General features: G+C 43.7%; 1 protein-coding gene across 4 annotated transcripts in view; it reads right to left on the bottom strand.

Annotated features, from left to right (window-relative positions):
- Ccdc146 (coiled-coil domain containing 146) overlaps positions 1-14,404 on the bottom strand; it is a 124,074-nt gene that overhangs the window by 32,693 nt on the left and 76,977 nt on the right. For all 4 annotated transcript variants that reach the window (XM_034500229.2, XM_076932128.1, XM_076932130.1 and 1 more), the window contains exons 3-4: positions 5,256-5,338; positions 2,803-3,012 (exon numbers count right to left, since the gene is read on the bottom strand). In XM_034500229.2, the coding sequence (XP_034356120.1) occupies positions 2,803-3,012; positions 5,256-5,338 (293 nt within the window). The remainder of the gene's footprint in view (positions 1-2,802; positions 3,013-5,255; positions 5,339-14,404) is intronic.

The following is a 14,404-nucleotide window of genomic DNA, read 5'->3' as shown; positions in this document are numbered from 1 at the left end:
GCATACATGGGCTGGTCCGAAGCCCCTGGCACCTATGTAGCAGAGGGCTGCCTTGTCTGGCCTCAGTGGGAGAGGATGCACCTAATCCTGTAGGGACTTGATGCCCCTGGGTAGGGCGATAACTAGGGAGGGAACCCCCTCAGAGGTGAAGAGGAAGGGGGTGAGGGGAAGAACTCTGTGAGGGGGGACCATGAGGGAGCAAAAGTTGGGATGTAAATAAATAAAATAATTACATAATAATAATGATAATAATGATGATGATGATGAAGATAGGGCCTCTCTATAACCCTGGCTGTCCTGGAACTTGCCAAGCATAGAAACTTATTTTCTTCTAGAAACAAAGAAGATACTGTGGTACTAAGCCATTAGCATCTATTAAAAAGCTTATTCTGTGTGAAAACAGCTGTTGAGCCTGGTGGCACATGCCTTTAAGTCTAGCACCTGGGAGGCAGAGGCTGCGGCAGTGGCACGCAGCAGCAGAGAAATTTCTATGTCTTTGAGGCCAGCCTGGTCTACTTATTGGACCCTGTCTCAAAAAGTAGAAGAGGAGGAAGAAGAGAAGGAGGAGGAGGAAGAGAAAGAGGAGGAGGAAGAGAAAGAGGAAGAGGAGGAGGAGGAGGAGGAGGAGGAGGGAGGAGGAGGAGGGAGGAAGAAGGGAAGGAGGAAGAGGAGGAGGAGGAGGAGGAGGGAGGAGGAGGAGGAGGGAGGAGGAGGGAAGAAGAGGAGGAGGAGGGAGGAGGAGGAGGAGGGAGGAGGAGGAGGAGGAGGAGGGAAGAAGAGGAGGAGGAGGGAGGAAGAGGAGGAGGGAGGAGGAGGAGGAGGAGGAGGAGGAGGAGGAGGAGGAGGAGGAGACAGCAGTGGCAGCCCAGGGGAGAGAAGCCAAAGTAAAAGTAAGTTGATGTTGCTCTTGCCAGTCAGCAGTGACTCGGACGTTCCTGAAGATGCTGGGGTGGAGGGTGTTGTCCACTTGGGCTTTTATTATTTAGGCCCTGAATACGATGAGTTTACTGTGCTGAACTGACAAACATCATCTGCGTATTTGGATGAATAGCTTTCTCTTATTGGCTTTGCTTATTTTTATCTATGGGTGGAAATGGCTACTTTCTTCCCTGGGACTGTTGAGTGGATTTATTTCTGTACCATAGCAAGTGTGTGAAGGCAATGAACAGCAAACACAAAGCCCATTATTCTTCCCTGGAATTCCCTTTGCTAACAAAATTGTTTACATGGAAATGAGTTTATTAATTCTGGAGCTGTTGATATTCGGGAATCAACAGGGGGTCTGCTCAGTGAAAAGTGCCACATGCTTTTGACTGATCTCATCCAGCCTAAGTGGCAACACACCATCCTTTCCCTATCCTAAGGAGCTTGGCAAACAGTTTGCTTGTCTATACCTAAAAGGCAAGAACACACACCCACCCCCAATTCTTTTTTCTTGGCAGGAATACTTGGAAATTTTAAACAATTTAAAAACCAGCTGACTTATGTGTTCCCTTTCACAAAATGTCACGAATTCCTATTTGCAAGACTAATAAACAACCACCAATTGTTTTAATTTCATTATTTTCTTCAACTGAAAGATTGCTCACAGAAATAGCTGGCTTTCCTTTTATAGTTCTATCTGGACAGTCCAAACAAGTTTAGACTGAAAGACACACACAGAAAAAAAAGCTGCCAGGTTTTTTTTTTTATTTCTGAATAGAATTCTGTTCATTAAACTGCTTCCTTTATCTATCCCTCAGTTGAAAAAAAAAGCAACAAGAAAAGATCTCAAGATCCGGGGTTCACATGGTTTTCTGGAAGTTGCTCAGCTTCTGCTGTCTCTATGAAGGGCTGAATTGCGTCTGTGCTGCCTGAATTCTACATACTGTTAAAAATGGCCAAAGCTCTGCCACCTTACATAGTAACAGAGTCTGGGAGGGCAGCTTCTACTTTTCCAGGTACCCAAGTGCAGCATACAGCTCATCACAACTCAAAATCACAGTCACCATGCAGTGGGGAGAGCTGAACTTCCATGGAAGCAGGAGGAGTTGGGAAACTGGTTCACCCTCCAGCTTCACTTCACTAAGTGACTTCCCTCTAGGTCTGAATAAACAAATGAATCTTCCACGAGGGTGTCACCATTTCTTCAGTAAGATGGGACAGAAGTTAACATGCAGGGTCTGTGGCTACTGTGTTAGAAGATAAAGTGGAGGAGATATGACCTGGGTGCCTAGCAACATGATGTCGTACAGTCAGAAGCCACAGCTATCCAGGAGACAGGATGACAGAAATACAGGGACAAAGAGGAAGGGCAGGACAGTGAAGAGGCTACCAAGTCCTTGCTTTGTTTTGTTTTCCAGCAGTTTTCAAAGCTCAAAACATGGCTGGGATTTCAATTTCCAGAGTTCTTTGCCTAGCACTCATGTGATCTTTTAGTTTTAAGGAAAACTAATTGGGCTTGTAGTTGTTAGCTCAGACTCCTTATAAATGCTCTCCCAAATTAACTTGTCATGTGAAAACAGCCTGTCACCAACAAGCAGGGAACTCACCTAGTCAGCCTGCACCCACAGTGGCACAGTGGAGCTGTCTTCAGGGCACCAGGGACTCAGTGAGCCTGCACCTACAGTGGAGCTGTCTCCAGGGTGCCAGGGACTCACTTAGTCAGCCTGCTCCTACAGTGGAGCTGTCTCCAGGGTGCCAGGGACTCACTTAGTCAGCCTGCTCCTACAGTGGAGCTGTCTCCAGGGCGCCAGGGACTCACCTAGTCAGCCAGCACTGATGGTGGGACAGTGCTGCTGTCTGCACTCGCTGGGGACTCACCTATTCAGTCTGTACTGGGTGTGGTACTCTCTTTCTTGCACTGCAGTATATTCATTTTGGTACTTGAGCAGCTGCTCCCGAAGTTTGCAGACCTCAGTGGTGAAGACATTGGGAAAGTCATCAGCTTGCTGCAGACGGACCTGCTGCTGCTGGATCTGCTCTGTGAAGCGCTTGGCGTTCTCCAGCAGCTGCACCTCGGACTCTTGTGTGCTGGGTTACAAAGATACTGACAGTGGGGAAGTGTGCACCTTCAGGACACCTCTCCCCACCCCTACCCTCCCTTATTCCTGAGAAGAATTGGGAGTAGGGTGGGAGCATATCTCAGCTGTTCCTACTCCTGGATTCAGTTTGATTCAGTCATACATGGGGCTAAGTCCTCAGCACAGGCAAGAATAAGGCTCGGCTACTGGCCTGAGTCACTCACTCTCTGGCTGTAATGCCTGTTCTTAAGTTCCTCCAGAGGTCCCTAGATCCAGAATAGGAGCAGGGAGGAAGGAAGTAATCCAATGCAATAGGATATTCCCCCTGACTTTGATGGAAGACCAGGACTACTAGGGCTCCCAAGGAAGGGTAAATAAAAGAAAGCCCCTCAAATACCTCAGCAACTCTTTTTTTTTGGGGGGGTGCTTTCAATTCTCTAAGTAAGACTGCACAAAGATCTTTTCTCTTTACAAAACTAAGACATTAAGTACTCTACTAACAGCCATTAGTGGGAAACTAGGAAAATTCACTCCCCTATACAATTATGAACATTAATCAGCTTTTAATCCTGTCCTTGTGCTTGGCTAGAACTAGTCTTGACCACCACAGAAAAGAGGATTCCTATAAGCCCAGCTGAATTCTGTGACCTTGTCCCTGTTTACAGACGTAGCTGTTACAGACAGAACTGGACAGATAAGAAAAATTATACTTGACCGATCCCCAAGAATATTCTAGAACTCCTACATGCTGCGAGCTAGTACTGACTCCTGACTTGTAGTAGACGTGGCCTATCTGTCTCAGACACCCTCACATTAGTTATCCCCCACCAGCAGCCATAGGCAGGTCTTTGCTATTTTGTTTTAAAGCCAACATCCTCCTTCTATGTGTATATCTTATTACATGTTCTTACCAAGAAAAAATTCTAAGTTTCAGTTCATTTGCAGAGATGTCTCATAACAGGATCCAGACTGTCTCAGCTAAGGAGACAGGCTTCCCCTATTTTCTCACGCTTTACTGTGTCATGTGTTTAGTGGCATCCAGCCAAACATTTATTGGAGCCTAATATGTTCCAGGAACTATGGTAGGTGCCAGAGAACAAGCAGAGCAGTGCTGGTAAAAACACCTCCAAATTCCAGGAGCGGAAACAGGAGTTATTCCCTTACACTTCGGTGTTCTTGTATGTTAACACCATGTTCACCTGGTACAACCTGGGCTCCTTATAATGGCAGCTCTCCAGGCCATAGAGTTCTTTAGCATAGAGAAGATGGAGCACAGATGTTAGCTTCTATTCAGAACATAGGTGGTGGTTTACATGTATATTCGTGGAACATACAGTGTCAGTAGAAGAGAATTCTAATATAGTGTTGTGAAAAAGTCAGTCAATGTGGGTTTGGTACTTCCAACCCACATCTGCCTGCCTGCAGCCCTGACAGCAAAAGCATAGAGTCTGCTTCGCTGTGCTTTCCCTATGAGCTTAAGAGAGAGCGGTGGGTTTTGTAATACATAGAGAAGGAACTAAAGGGTCAGGAGGAGGTAATGTGTGAGCAGCAGAGGGGAAGTAGCTGTTTCACAACACAAGCTGGAAGCAGAAGATATCACTAAATAGTTTTGGTACTGCACTGATAATTTGTCACTAAACAGAAATAGCTTCAATATCCAGTGGCAAATGGTAGGCTCTAGGCAAAGCTGATGACTTATTCTGTGGATGCCCAGTCTTCTGACCTGCTACTATCTTGAACTTATGCTGTCACAAAATCTATACTTCTGAATGACAGTTAGGGAGGGGTCCTCTTGTTGAAAGTATCTTCAATAGCTAATCATTATACATTTATCAGTACCTACATCCCTCTGCCTGAGAACTGCACGTGTTTGTCATCTCAAGGTTCAAGAGCTCTTTTCTCCAGGAGCAATTTCTAATGTGCTGTGCAAACAAGTGGACAAGTACCCTGGCTTTATCACTTCCTGGTAGCAGAGTTGTGATTGTCCTACAGTCAGAAAGTCCATGAGACTGGGCCCCCGTCGCCCACAGCATGAGCCTCAGATGACCCCACCCCATCTGGATTCTTCCTTTTCAGTCTCCCTTTCCTATGCATTCGCAATGTTTTCTCCAGTGATTTCTAAAACCACCTGAACTCTGATCTTTGCTCCAGTCTCCACATTTAGAGGGGAGACAGATGAAGACAGGTCCCATTCATTATAAGGAAGAAATGCAGAGACAATCAAAGGTGTCTTTTTGGTGGCAAAGAACATACCTCACCACTGTGTCATGTAGCAAGGTGTACTTGGCTTTCAACTCTGCCATTCTGGTTCCAGGAAGTTTCCCCTTGGAGTGCAGCTAGCAGAGAGAAGATAAGTTACCGTTAGCCATCACTGTCCTTGTGCCTATGGAGGAACATAGGTTATTGTCAGCCACCGCTGTCCGTGTGCCTGTGGAGAAGATGAAAAGGACTCACATCTGTCTTCTAAAATCTTTCAGCTAAGCACTAGGAAGACTATATGCACAGCAATGTGGCCCCATTCAGAAGCTGCTGGGTGTTCAGACAGAGTAGTTCCAGCCTGCCTCTTGTAAGATCTCTGTGTTTGAACAAGTTTTTAAACCTCTCTAGGCTATGAATTCTTCATCAAGAAACTCAAAGAATTAAATATGTTCGTGTTCTAAAGGCGTATTTCTAGGGTCAGCAGACAATTTGAGTGTTGTGGACTACCAGAGCAGCTGCTTGTAAGTTGAGAGACCGCAATCACCGAGCAAGGGCTGTACACCAGTTACTTCGCTCTCAGAAATGTGTGGCAGCCAGGGGTTATTTTGTTTCCATCTGAAACAAAAGTTTAGCAAAAGAATCCCACCCCAAGGTTTAGTTAAAACCACAAGGACTTAAACTTCAGTCCAGTCTAAAAAATAATTCAAAGTCATGTCCCTTGCCCAATATCTCTGAAAACGATATTTACTGTCTATACAGTAGTGAGGTATTATTTGTTTCCTTTTAATCTCTGCTAAAATGTATCTGATTTAGTCTCTGAGAAGAGGAATAATTAGTTAGGGAATGTCATCCACTACAGTTTTACCCTGTTGAAATCACAATGTTAAGAAATCCCGCAGTTGAATTATAGATGTGAATAGTTTGGTACCATGGAGTAGAGCTAAAGATTCAGGTCTTTCAGCCCACCCAATTTCCTCATTGTCAATCACCGTCACAGGGAAGTTGGATGACTATAGAACCTTTTGCCTTCTCTTCTGCCGCCTTCTCTCCTCTCTGGCTTCCTCTCAGGGATCCCACCTGGTTAGCTTTCACAGTCATTCTTTCCAGAAGCTAAACAAAGTCATGTTATGCCAGGTGCGCAAATCCTTCAAATAGCATGTCTCTTAGCTGGTTTTCTATTGCTGTGATAAAACACCATGACCAAAAGCAACTTGGGAGATGTATTTCAGTTTACTCTTTCAGGTTAACAATCCATCAATGGGCAAGTCAGGATGGGACTCAAGCAGGGCAGGAACCTGGAAGGAGGAGCTGATGCAGAGGCCATGGAGGGGTGCTGCTTACCTAGCTTGCTTCCTATGGCTTATTCAGCCTGATTTCACATAAAATTCAGGAACATTAGCTGATAGCTCCCACAATGGGCTGGACCCTCCCCCACCAATCACCAACTAAGAAAATGGCCTACAGGCTTGCCTGTAGGAAGTATTTTCTCAATTGGAGTTACTTTTTCTCAGATGACTCTAGTTTGTGACAAGTTGACATGAAACTGGCCAGCACACAGAATAAAATTCAGAACCCATGGGACTCAAGACCCTCAGGCCCTACACGACTCTACTTCTTTCCCAGAGCATCTCTTTCCAAGCTCCCAGTTTTCTGTCTCATCTGGCTGCCTTTTATTTCGATAGTCACTGTTGTATTGCTGTGTGTATGTCACAGGCACACGGACAGCAATGGCTGACAATAACCTATGTTCCTCCATAGGCACAAGGACAGTGACGGCTAATGGTAACTTATCTTCTCTCTGCTAGCTGCACTCCAAGGGAAACTTCCTGAAACCAGAATGGCAGAGTTGAAAGCCAATAAGCAAGAAGGCAACTCTTATAAAGGACAACATTTAATCGGGGCTTACTGACAGTTCAGAGGATAATAGTTAGTCTACTATTATCATGGTCTAGCATAGACAGGTATATGGGGGTATATGGTGCTATATATAGCAGTAGCTGAAAGTTTCACATCTTGATCCATAGCCAACAGGCAGAGAAAGAGAAAGAGACAGACAGAGAGAGAGAGAGAGAGAGAGAGAGAGAGAGACAGAGAGAGACAGAGAGAGACAGAGAGAGACAGAGAGACAGAGACAGAGAGAGACAGAGACAGAGAGAGAAACAGAGACAGAGAGAGAGAGAGACACAGAGAGAAACAGAGACAGAGAGACAGAGAGAATGACAGAGAGAGAGAGCAAGAGAAAGAGAGAAAGACAGAGACTGACTGGGTCTGGCATGAGCTATTGAAATCTTCAAGCCAAGTCCTAGTGACATGCCCCCCCAACAAGACCACACCTCCCAATCATTTCCAAACTGTTGATCAACTGGTGACTAAGCATGCAAATACATGAGCTTACAGGAGCCATTTTTATTCAAACCACCGCTGCCTCACAGATCTCTTTCGTTCTCCATTGTTTCTGGCCATTCTTCACTTCTTCACCTAATGGCTTCTCATATCTTTGTCTAAATACTGCTTTATGCAAAGACCTTCTCTGATGTCTCAATCCCCCTGCTTCCAGAACTCTGTATAACACATCATCATCTGCAATCACATTATTATGTGACTGATTGTCTTTCTTAACTAGTGTCTTTCTTAACAGAAAGAAGGAAATGAGATTGCCTTGTTCTTCTCTGTATTCCTCGCTGAAGAGTTCCAGGCATGGCATTGGTGTTCAGCAAATGTTTATGCTCATTAGCAAGTGAACAAAATCACTGGCAAAGCACAAGAGTCTGAGTCTGCATGGACATGCTTCATGGTTTTTGAAATACAAGCCACAGTAAAAAAAATGTTAAACACACATGAACCAGTTCCTCCTGACAGCACTGAAAGTCTTTCATGAGGGCTCCACCTGAGATTTTTAAACCCATAGCTTTTGTTTTGTAAACCAATGGGGGAAACGTGGAGAGCTGGCTTATAAAGACTTCCGAGAAGGCTCTTTTCTTACTATATTAAATATCTTGGGATATATTCATGTATCACCTTAAATATAATACAGCTCTGATTTCATATACATATCCTTGCCCCAGAATGGTGTCAACAATGATGGATAACCACAGAAGGGGGCTGAGAGCTCTGTGATGCCAGTATAGGCAGGGAACTAAACAAATACCCAAAAATTCAATACAAGAGGTTGGAAAAGAGCCCTGCAAGCGCTGCATAGGACATTGATACCCATGTCCAGACACATCAGGAGGATGCTGGAAGTCAAAGATAAGGAAGAAAGCCTTGAAAACAACAAGAAAAGCAAACAAAATGTAAACATAGCTCATTATTAACAAGGGGACCAAGTTACAAGTGGCTTTGCACCAGAACAATAGAAGCCAGTGAACAATAGAGATGACATATTAAGAGCAATTTAAAGAAAAAAAAAAGTTCTCTATCAAAAGTAGCTTTCAAAAGTGAAGTGAACACAAAGATGTTCCAAGATAAACCAAAATGGAGAGAATGGTTGCAGGCAGATCTGCCTTATATGAAATATTAAAGCAAGTCCTCTGGGCTGAAGGGTCATGCTATCAGACAGTAACTCAAATGCATACCAAACAGTGAAAGTGTACCCAAGCAAACATAAAAAAAAAAATGGGCTCACAGAAAATTGCTGGAAGTCTAATGGTAGGTGGGCCAGGATGCTTGGCAGGTTTTAGAGCCTCAGATAAAGCAGAAAGTCTAGAGAGGTTTACCTCTTAGCCATCTTTATCACTCCACTGGCCCTTGGCACCTTATAAACATAAAAGCTTAGTGGATAAAACATTTCATTTGTCTTTGAAGTTTCTGTATAAATCAAAAGTTAAGCCACAGATGTCCAAGGAGAAATAAACTTCTTTTCTTCTCCCTATTGAAAACAAATTTCTTTTATGAGGAAAACACTGAACCCAGAGAAAATGTATTTATGTCCTTAAAGTTAAAATGTCAGGCCTGAGAAGATATCTCACTTGGTAAAGTTCCTGGCATACGGGTATGAAGACTTGGAGTTTGAATCACAGTTCCCATGTAAGAAGCCATATGGCAGCATTCACCTGTAATCCCAGTACTGAGGAGGCTGAGGTACACAGAACCTTTGAGCTGTCTGGCTAGCTAATCAGCAAGCTCTGGGTTCATTGAGAGGCCCTGCCTCAAAAAATAAAGAGGAGAGTGATTGAGGAAGACACTAGATGTCAATCTGTGGTCTTCACATGCACACATGTACACATGGGCACACACACACACACACACACACATACACACACACACACACACACACACACACACACACACACACACAAGAAATCTGCATGTTCATACCCAGCCAAAGGTTCGTTTTCTGTGAAGCTACAAACTGGCCCATCCATGGGTGGGAACTTTTGATTCAGTTCTAGTGGATGAAAAATGTTTTATTCATCCACAGTATATCAGATGTGGAAAAAATGCTGCACAATACAAGTGGGTACAGAAACCAAGTGTTTCATATTTTAAAAATGCAGAATCAAAGAAACACAGCATGGAGGACCAGTGTTAAACTGTTAGAGCCTATACACATGAAAGGTTAAATATAATGTCAGAAGTTCCCAAATCTGATTGCACAATAGGGACTTGTGTTCCTGAACTGCCTAGTTGGTAATTGTGACTTGAAGGAAACATTTACTCTGCAGCTGAAAGTTTAACGAGAGTTCACAATTTGTGGATGACATGGAATAGTATGAAAAAAAACGCCAAAAGTTGAAATTTTAGGACATTCCAAGAAAAGATCTTCTACCAAGTGACCTTATCTGAAAGGGGGGCAGCATGAGGAAATAATTAGTGTTTGTGTGGGTGTGTTAGGGAACTGTGGCTCTGTCCAAGGTGTTCTGGCCTTGCTGACAGTATCTGCTGGTCTTGCAGCCGTTAGGAAATGCTTAGCATACTTCTGGATGTGTCATGAGCTTGAAGGTCTACATCTTTTCTCCTATACCTCTCTCGCTTCCCCCTCTGTTTCACTGGTTGAAATCAACAGCACAGGCATTTGGAGTGATTTCCAATGCATTCCTGCTCAGTCACACAGCTTCTCCGTCAAGTTCAATCTGCCACCCTGTGCTGTCTCATCCCTTCCCAGGTCTTCCCAGGCGTAGCATCATCAGTTAAGGCATCTGCCTCTGCTTCATCTTCATATTGGCTCAGCACCACATACACAACACATGGATTTTGGCTTGAATTCCAGCTGTGCTACTTTTAATCTATGTAATGTAGAATGATATTTAACCAATCTATGACTGTTTATTTAACTGTGAAAGGTAGGGAAAAAAAAACAGGCTTCATGTCTTTGTAAATTTGACACAAACCTAAAGTCACCTGGGAAGAGAGAACCTCAACTGAAGAATTTCCCAGGGTCAGACTGGCTTGTACTAATTCATAAAAGAGTGCCTAGCCCACAGTGGGTGGTGCGAATCCCTGTACAGGTACATCTGCGCTATGTAAGAAAGATAGCTGAACAAGCTAGTAAATAATGGACTGTAACCTGTAAAGTGAAATAAGCCCTCCCCTCCCCAAGGTGCTTTTGATCAAGATGTTTATCACAGCAACAAAAAGCAAACTAGGACAGTTGCATCTTATAAGATGATAAAGGTGAAGAAAATAAGTGAAATATCTTGATACCTCATACTATTTTGTATTTCAGTTGACAAATCAAGGTTTAACCAATGGTAGCCATTTTATTATGATTATCCTCAATCCACAAATCTGTTCACTGTTCTCACAAAGAAACAACCAAGAAAGCTCACCACAGATGCTGTACTCCCTGTGGTGGCCCTTCTTTCCTTCTGTTTTCATCTCTTCTGCTCCCTCTCTCTCCTCTCACCTTCCACACACTGCCTGTTCACACATTGACACTGACTGTGGCTTATTGTTCTTCTGGTTCTTTAAAGATCTTCCTTGTCATCTCTGTTTTCCCCTGGTTGGATTTGGACAGTAATTACCATTACTTGGTGTTTACCTGCCTCTTCCTCTGGGTCTTATTTGCTAATTCCATTCAGTGTCTTCTCCATCCAGAGACTGGAGTTTTGTCTTTACAGGTCTGATTTGGGACTTTTGAAAACAGCTGCTCCTCTTGTTATGCTTCCTTCCACCCTTTCCCAATATATAAACTATTGATAATAGCTGCTCTAATCTCTCTACCTGCTAGTTCTACCTCTGTGTCTCTGCCATTGGATAGTTCTTGTGATAGGCAAAATTCTCTTGTTTTTTTATATGCCTGGCAATTGGTGTGTGTGTGTGTGTGTGTGTGTGTGAGAGAGAGAGAGAGAGAGAGAGAGAGAGAGAGAGAGAGAGAGAGAGGAATAGGCTTTCATTTTTTCAAATTTTATTTTCAGGATTTCATATATGAGCACAATGCATTTTGATCATATCTGCCTCTCCCTACCCCACCAACTCCTCCTATGTCTTCCCACATCCTTTTCTCAAATTCATACCCTCTTCATATATAATATACTGAGTCAAATTAGTGTTGCCCACATGTACATGGGGTAGGGCTGGCCAGTGAGCATAGGAAACCCATCAGGGGGTTTGACCCTAAAGAAAACTTATGCTTCTTCTTCAGCAGCCATTATTGACTTCTGCTGCTCTTCAACTAGGAATGGGGCCTTGTGTGCCTTTCCCCAACTCATGATGGAATATTGACTGATGTGGTCTTGTGCAGGCAGCCATTTTGTTGAGAGCTCACAGGTACAACTTTCTTGTCCTGTCCAGAAGATACTATCTCACTGTAGCCTGCCCAGCCTCTGGCGCTTACAGTCTTTCCACCACCTCTTCCTAGATGTTCCCTAAGTCTGGAGCACAGAGGTTGCATTCCTTAGAATTTGGCCCTCACCCTCTAGAGAACCATGGCTTACCTATTATGGGGATTAATTTCTTCCATGAATTCTGTTGAATTCTGTTGTTCTAGATTGTTCCAGACAATCTACAAAGTGCCATCCCTCATCACTCCTCACTGAGATGTTGGCAATAACCAGCTTTCATGGCTTTAGGTCTTATCTACCTTGAGTCTGTGCTATATGCTACCAATGACACAGTTCTCACCCTGGCCTCAGGGCTTAGGCTTCCATTGTGTGCAGGACCTCCGTTATCCAGCAGCTGCCACCCCTCTAAACTTTTCTCTGTCTTTAATGCCCACTGGTCATTTCAGTGCCATGAAATAGTTCCTGTATTAGGTAGGCTAATGCTTCCACCAAGATGCCCGTGTCTTAATTCCAGGAATATGTATTTGTTACTTTCCAGGACAAAGAGAATTCTGCAGCTAGAGTAAGAGCATAGACCTTGAGGTGGAGGGGGTACTGTGGATTATCCAAGTAAGTCCAGTCTACTTGCCAGTCTTTAGAAGCACAGACCCTTTCCTGGATAGGTTAGAAGGATAAAAAGGAAGTAGGAAGACCAGCTTGGAAAGCAGGCAGGCCTTTACTCCATCACTGTAGGCTTTGAACATGGAGGAATGTGGTCATGAGCCAAATAGTACAAGTGGCCAGATACCCTCCCTTAATGGACACACCCTGGAAAACAACTTGATTGTGGCCAACTGTGACCCAAGTTGGACTTACGACCTTCAGAGTTGTGAGATGGTAAAACAGTGTTTAAGCCACTAAATTTGTAATAATGTTATGGTAGTAATAAAAAAAAAGTGAGTGCAGTTCCCAAACTGTTGGATTCTCTCATTTGTGATTTGTTTCTTCTTTCTTTTCTGCTTGCAGCAATCTTATTATATTATATATTATATGGGAGTCAAGCCAGGCACATGCCTGTAATCCTAGGACTTGGAAGGTGGAGACAGAGAGATCAGGAGTTCAAGGCCAGCCTCTGCTAAAAAAAGTAAATAAATCAATCCCAGTGGTCCCCATCTATGGCTCCTTTTAGGTGAAACTTTCAGGCAAAATTACTTCTTTCTCTGTTGCTCCTACATGCTCAGACACAGCTGTTACTGTACACAACAGCCACAGTTATATATACTTTCAAGCATGTCTGAGACTGCACACTACTCGGTGACAGGAGGAACCTCACTGGTCTCATCTTTGACTTCTAGAACAATTTGGCATCTTGCAAGCTCTCATTGGCTTTGATTAAATTGTCGTTGACTTAGGTTTTTTTTTTCCCTTAAAAACATCAACATACTTGGGAGACCTTGGGTTCATCCATTTGCTTCTATTCCGACTTCTCTGTCCCAGAAGGCAAATGTAAACGGAGAAATAGAGACAAGCAGTTGGCCTGAAATGGAATCAGGGAAGTAGAAATGTGCTGGACAAAACCGGCCAACTTGCCCAGGCTTCTTTTCTCCCTTTGTGGCTGGCAAGGCTCACAGAAGGAAAGCCTGGCCTGTGTTCACCCAGCTGTCTGGTTTCTCCTTTGGTGGCCCTCCACAGGAATGTGAGGGGGAGAGTGGAAGAGACAAACAGGACCTCCCAGGAATTAAGGTATCAAATGCAATGGACATTCAATAATTCAGGTGCCTAGCTATAAGCATGGTCTCACAGTTAAATTAAAGTTGTTTAAAGGTATATACACAGCAAAGTAGATTAAGTACATGTCTGAGCATACAAATACCAATAAGTGCTACATCCTTTAAACATTCACACAATTGTCCTGGGGAAACAGTAATTATTTGGGATTCTAACAATCCCATTTGGATTGAACTATAAAAACCATTTATTTTTATTGCAGTTATTTTCAGTTATTTTATTCTTTTTGAATCTATTGAAAATGGAATTTTCTTCTTAATTTTATTTGTGGATAGCTTATTGTGAGTCTATAGAAGCTGTTTAAAAGACTCATACCAGCTCCCAGGATCCTTGGGAGGGATGACAACAGCAACACGGTGGTGGCGAGGGGCAGGAAATGAGACAGACAACCCAGATGCTTTTTGAAAAACTCGATAGCATGAGCCAAGGATTATCACCAAAGAACTCAAAAGTCTTGCACCACAAACAACAGTCACATTGGGGTCAGGGCACAATCCAAGCAGAGTCAGGAAAGCAGAGTTAGATTAAAACAAAATCACAGAAGTTCGGGTAGAGGCGGGCTACAAGAGGAGCCCCAGGAGGGTTTCTGTGTATGTGACTGTTTATTTGAGTCCTGCACACACAGAGGCTTTGACTCCCCTGCACCTGCAAAGGCCTTAAGTGACATGGGCAGTAAAACCGTGCAGGGAGCCAGTGCTCTTGTAGTTGACATGA

The sequence above is a fragment of the Arvicanthis niloticus genome, chromosome 4, assembly GCF_011762505.2.
Source record: "Arvicanthis niloticus isolate mArvNil1 chromosome 4, mArvNil1.pat.X, whole genome shotgun sequence".
Classification (NCBI taxonomy): domain Eukaryota; kingdom Metazoa; phylum Chordata; class Mammalia; order Rodentia; family Muridae; genus Arvicanthis; species Arvicanthis niloticus.
This window is presented reverse-complemented; position numbering and strand designations above follow the sequence as displayed.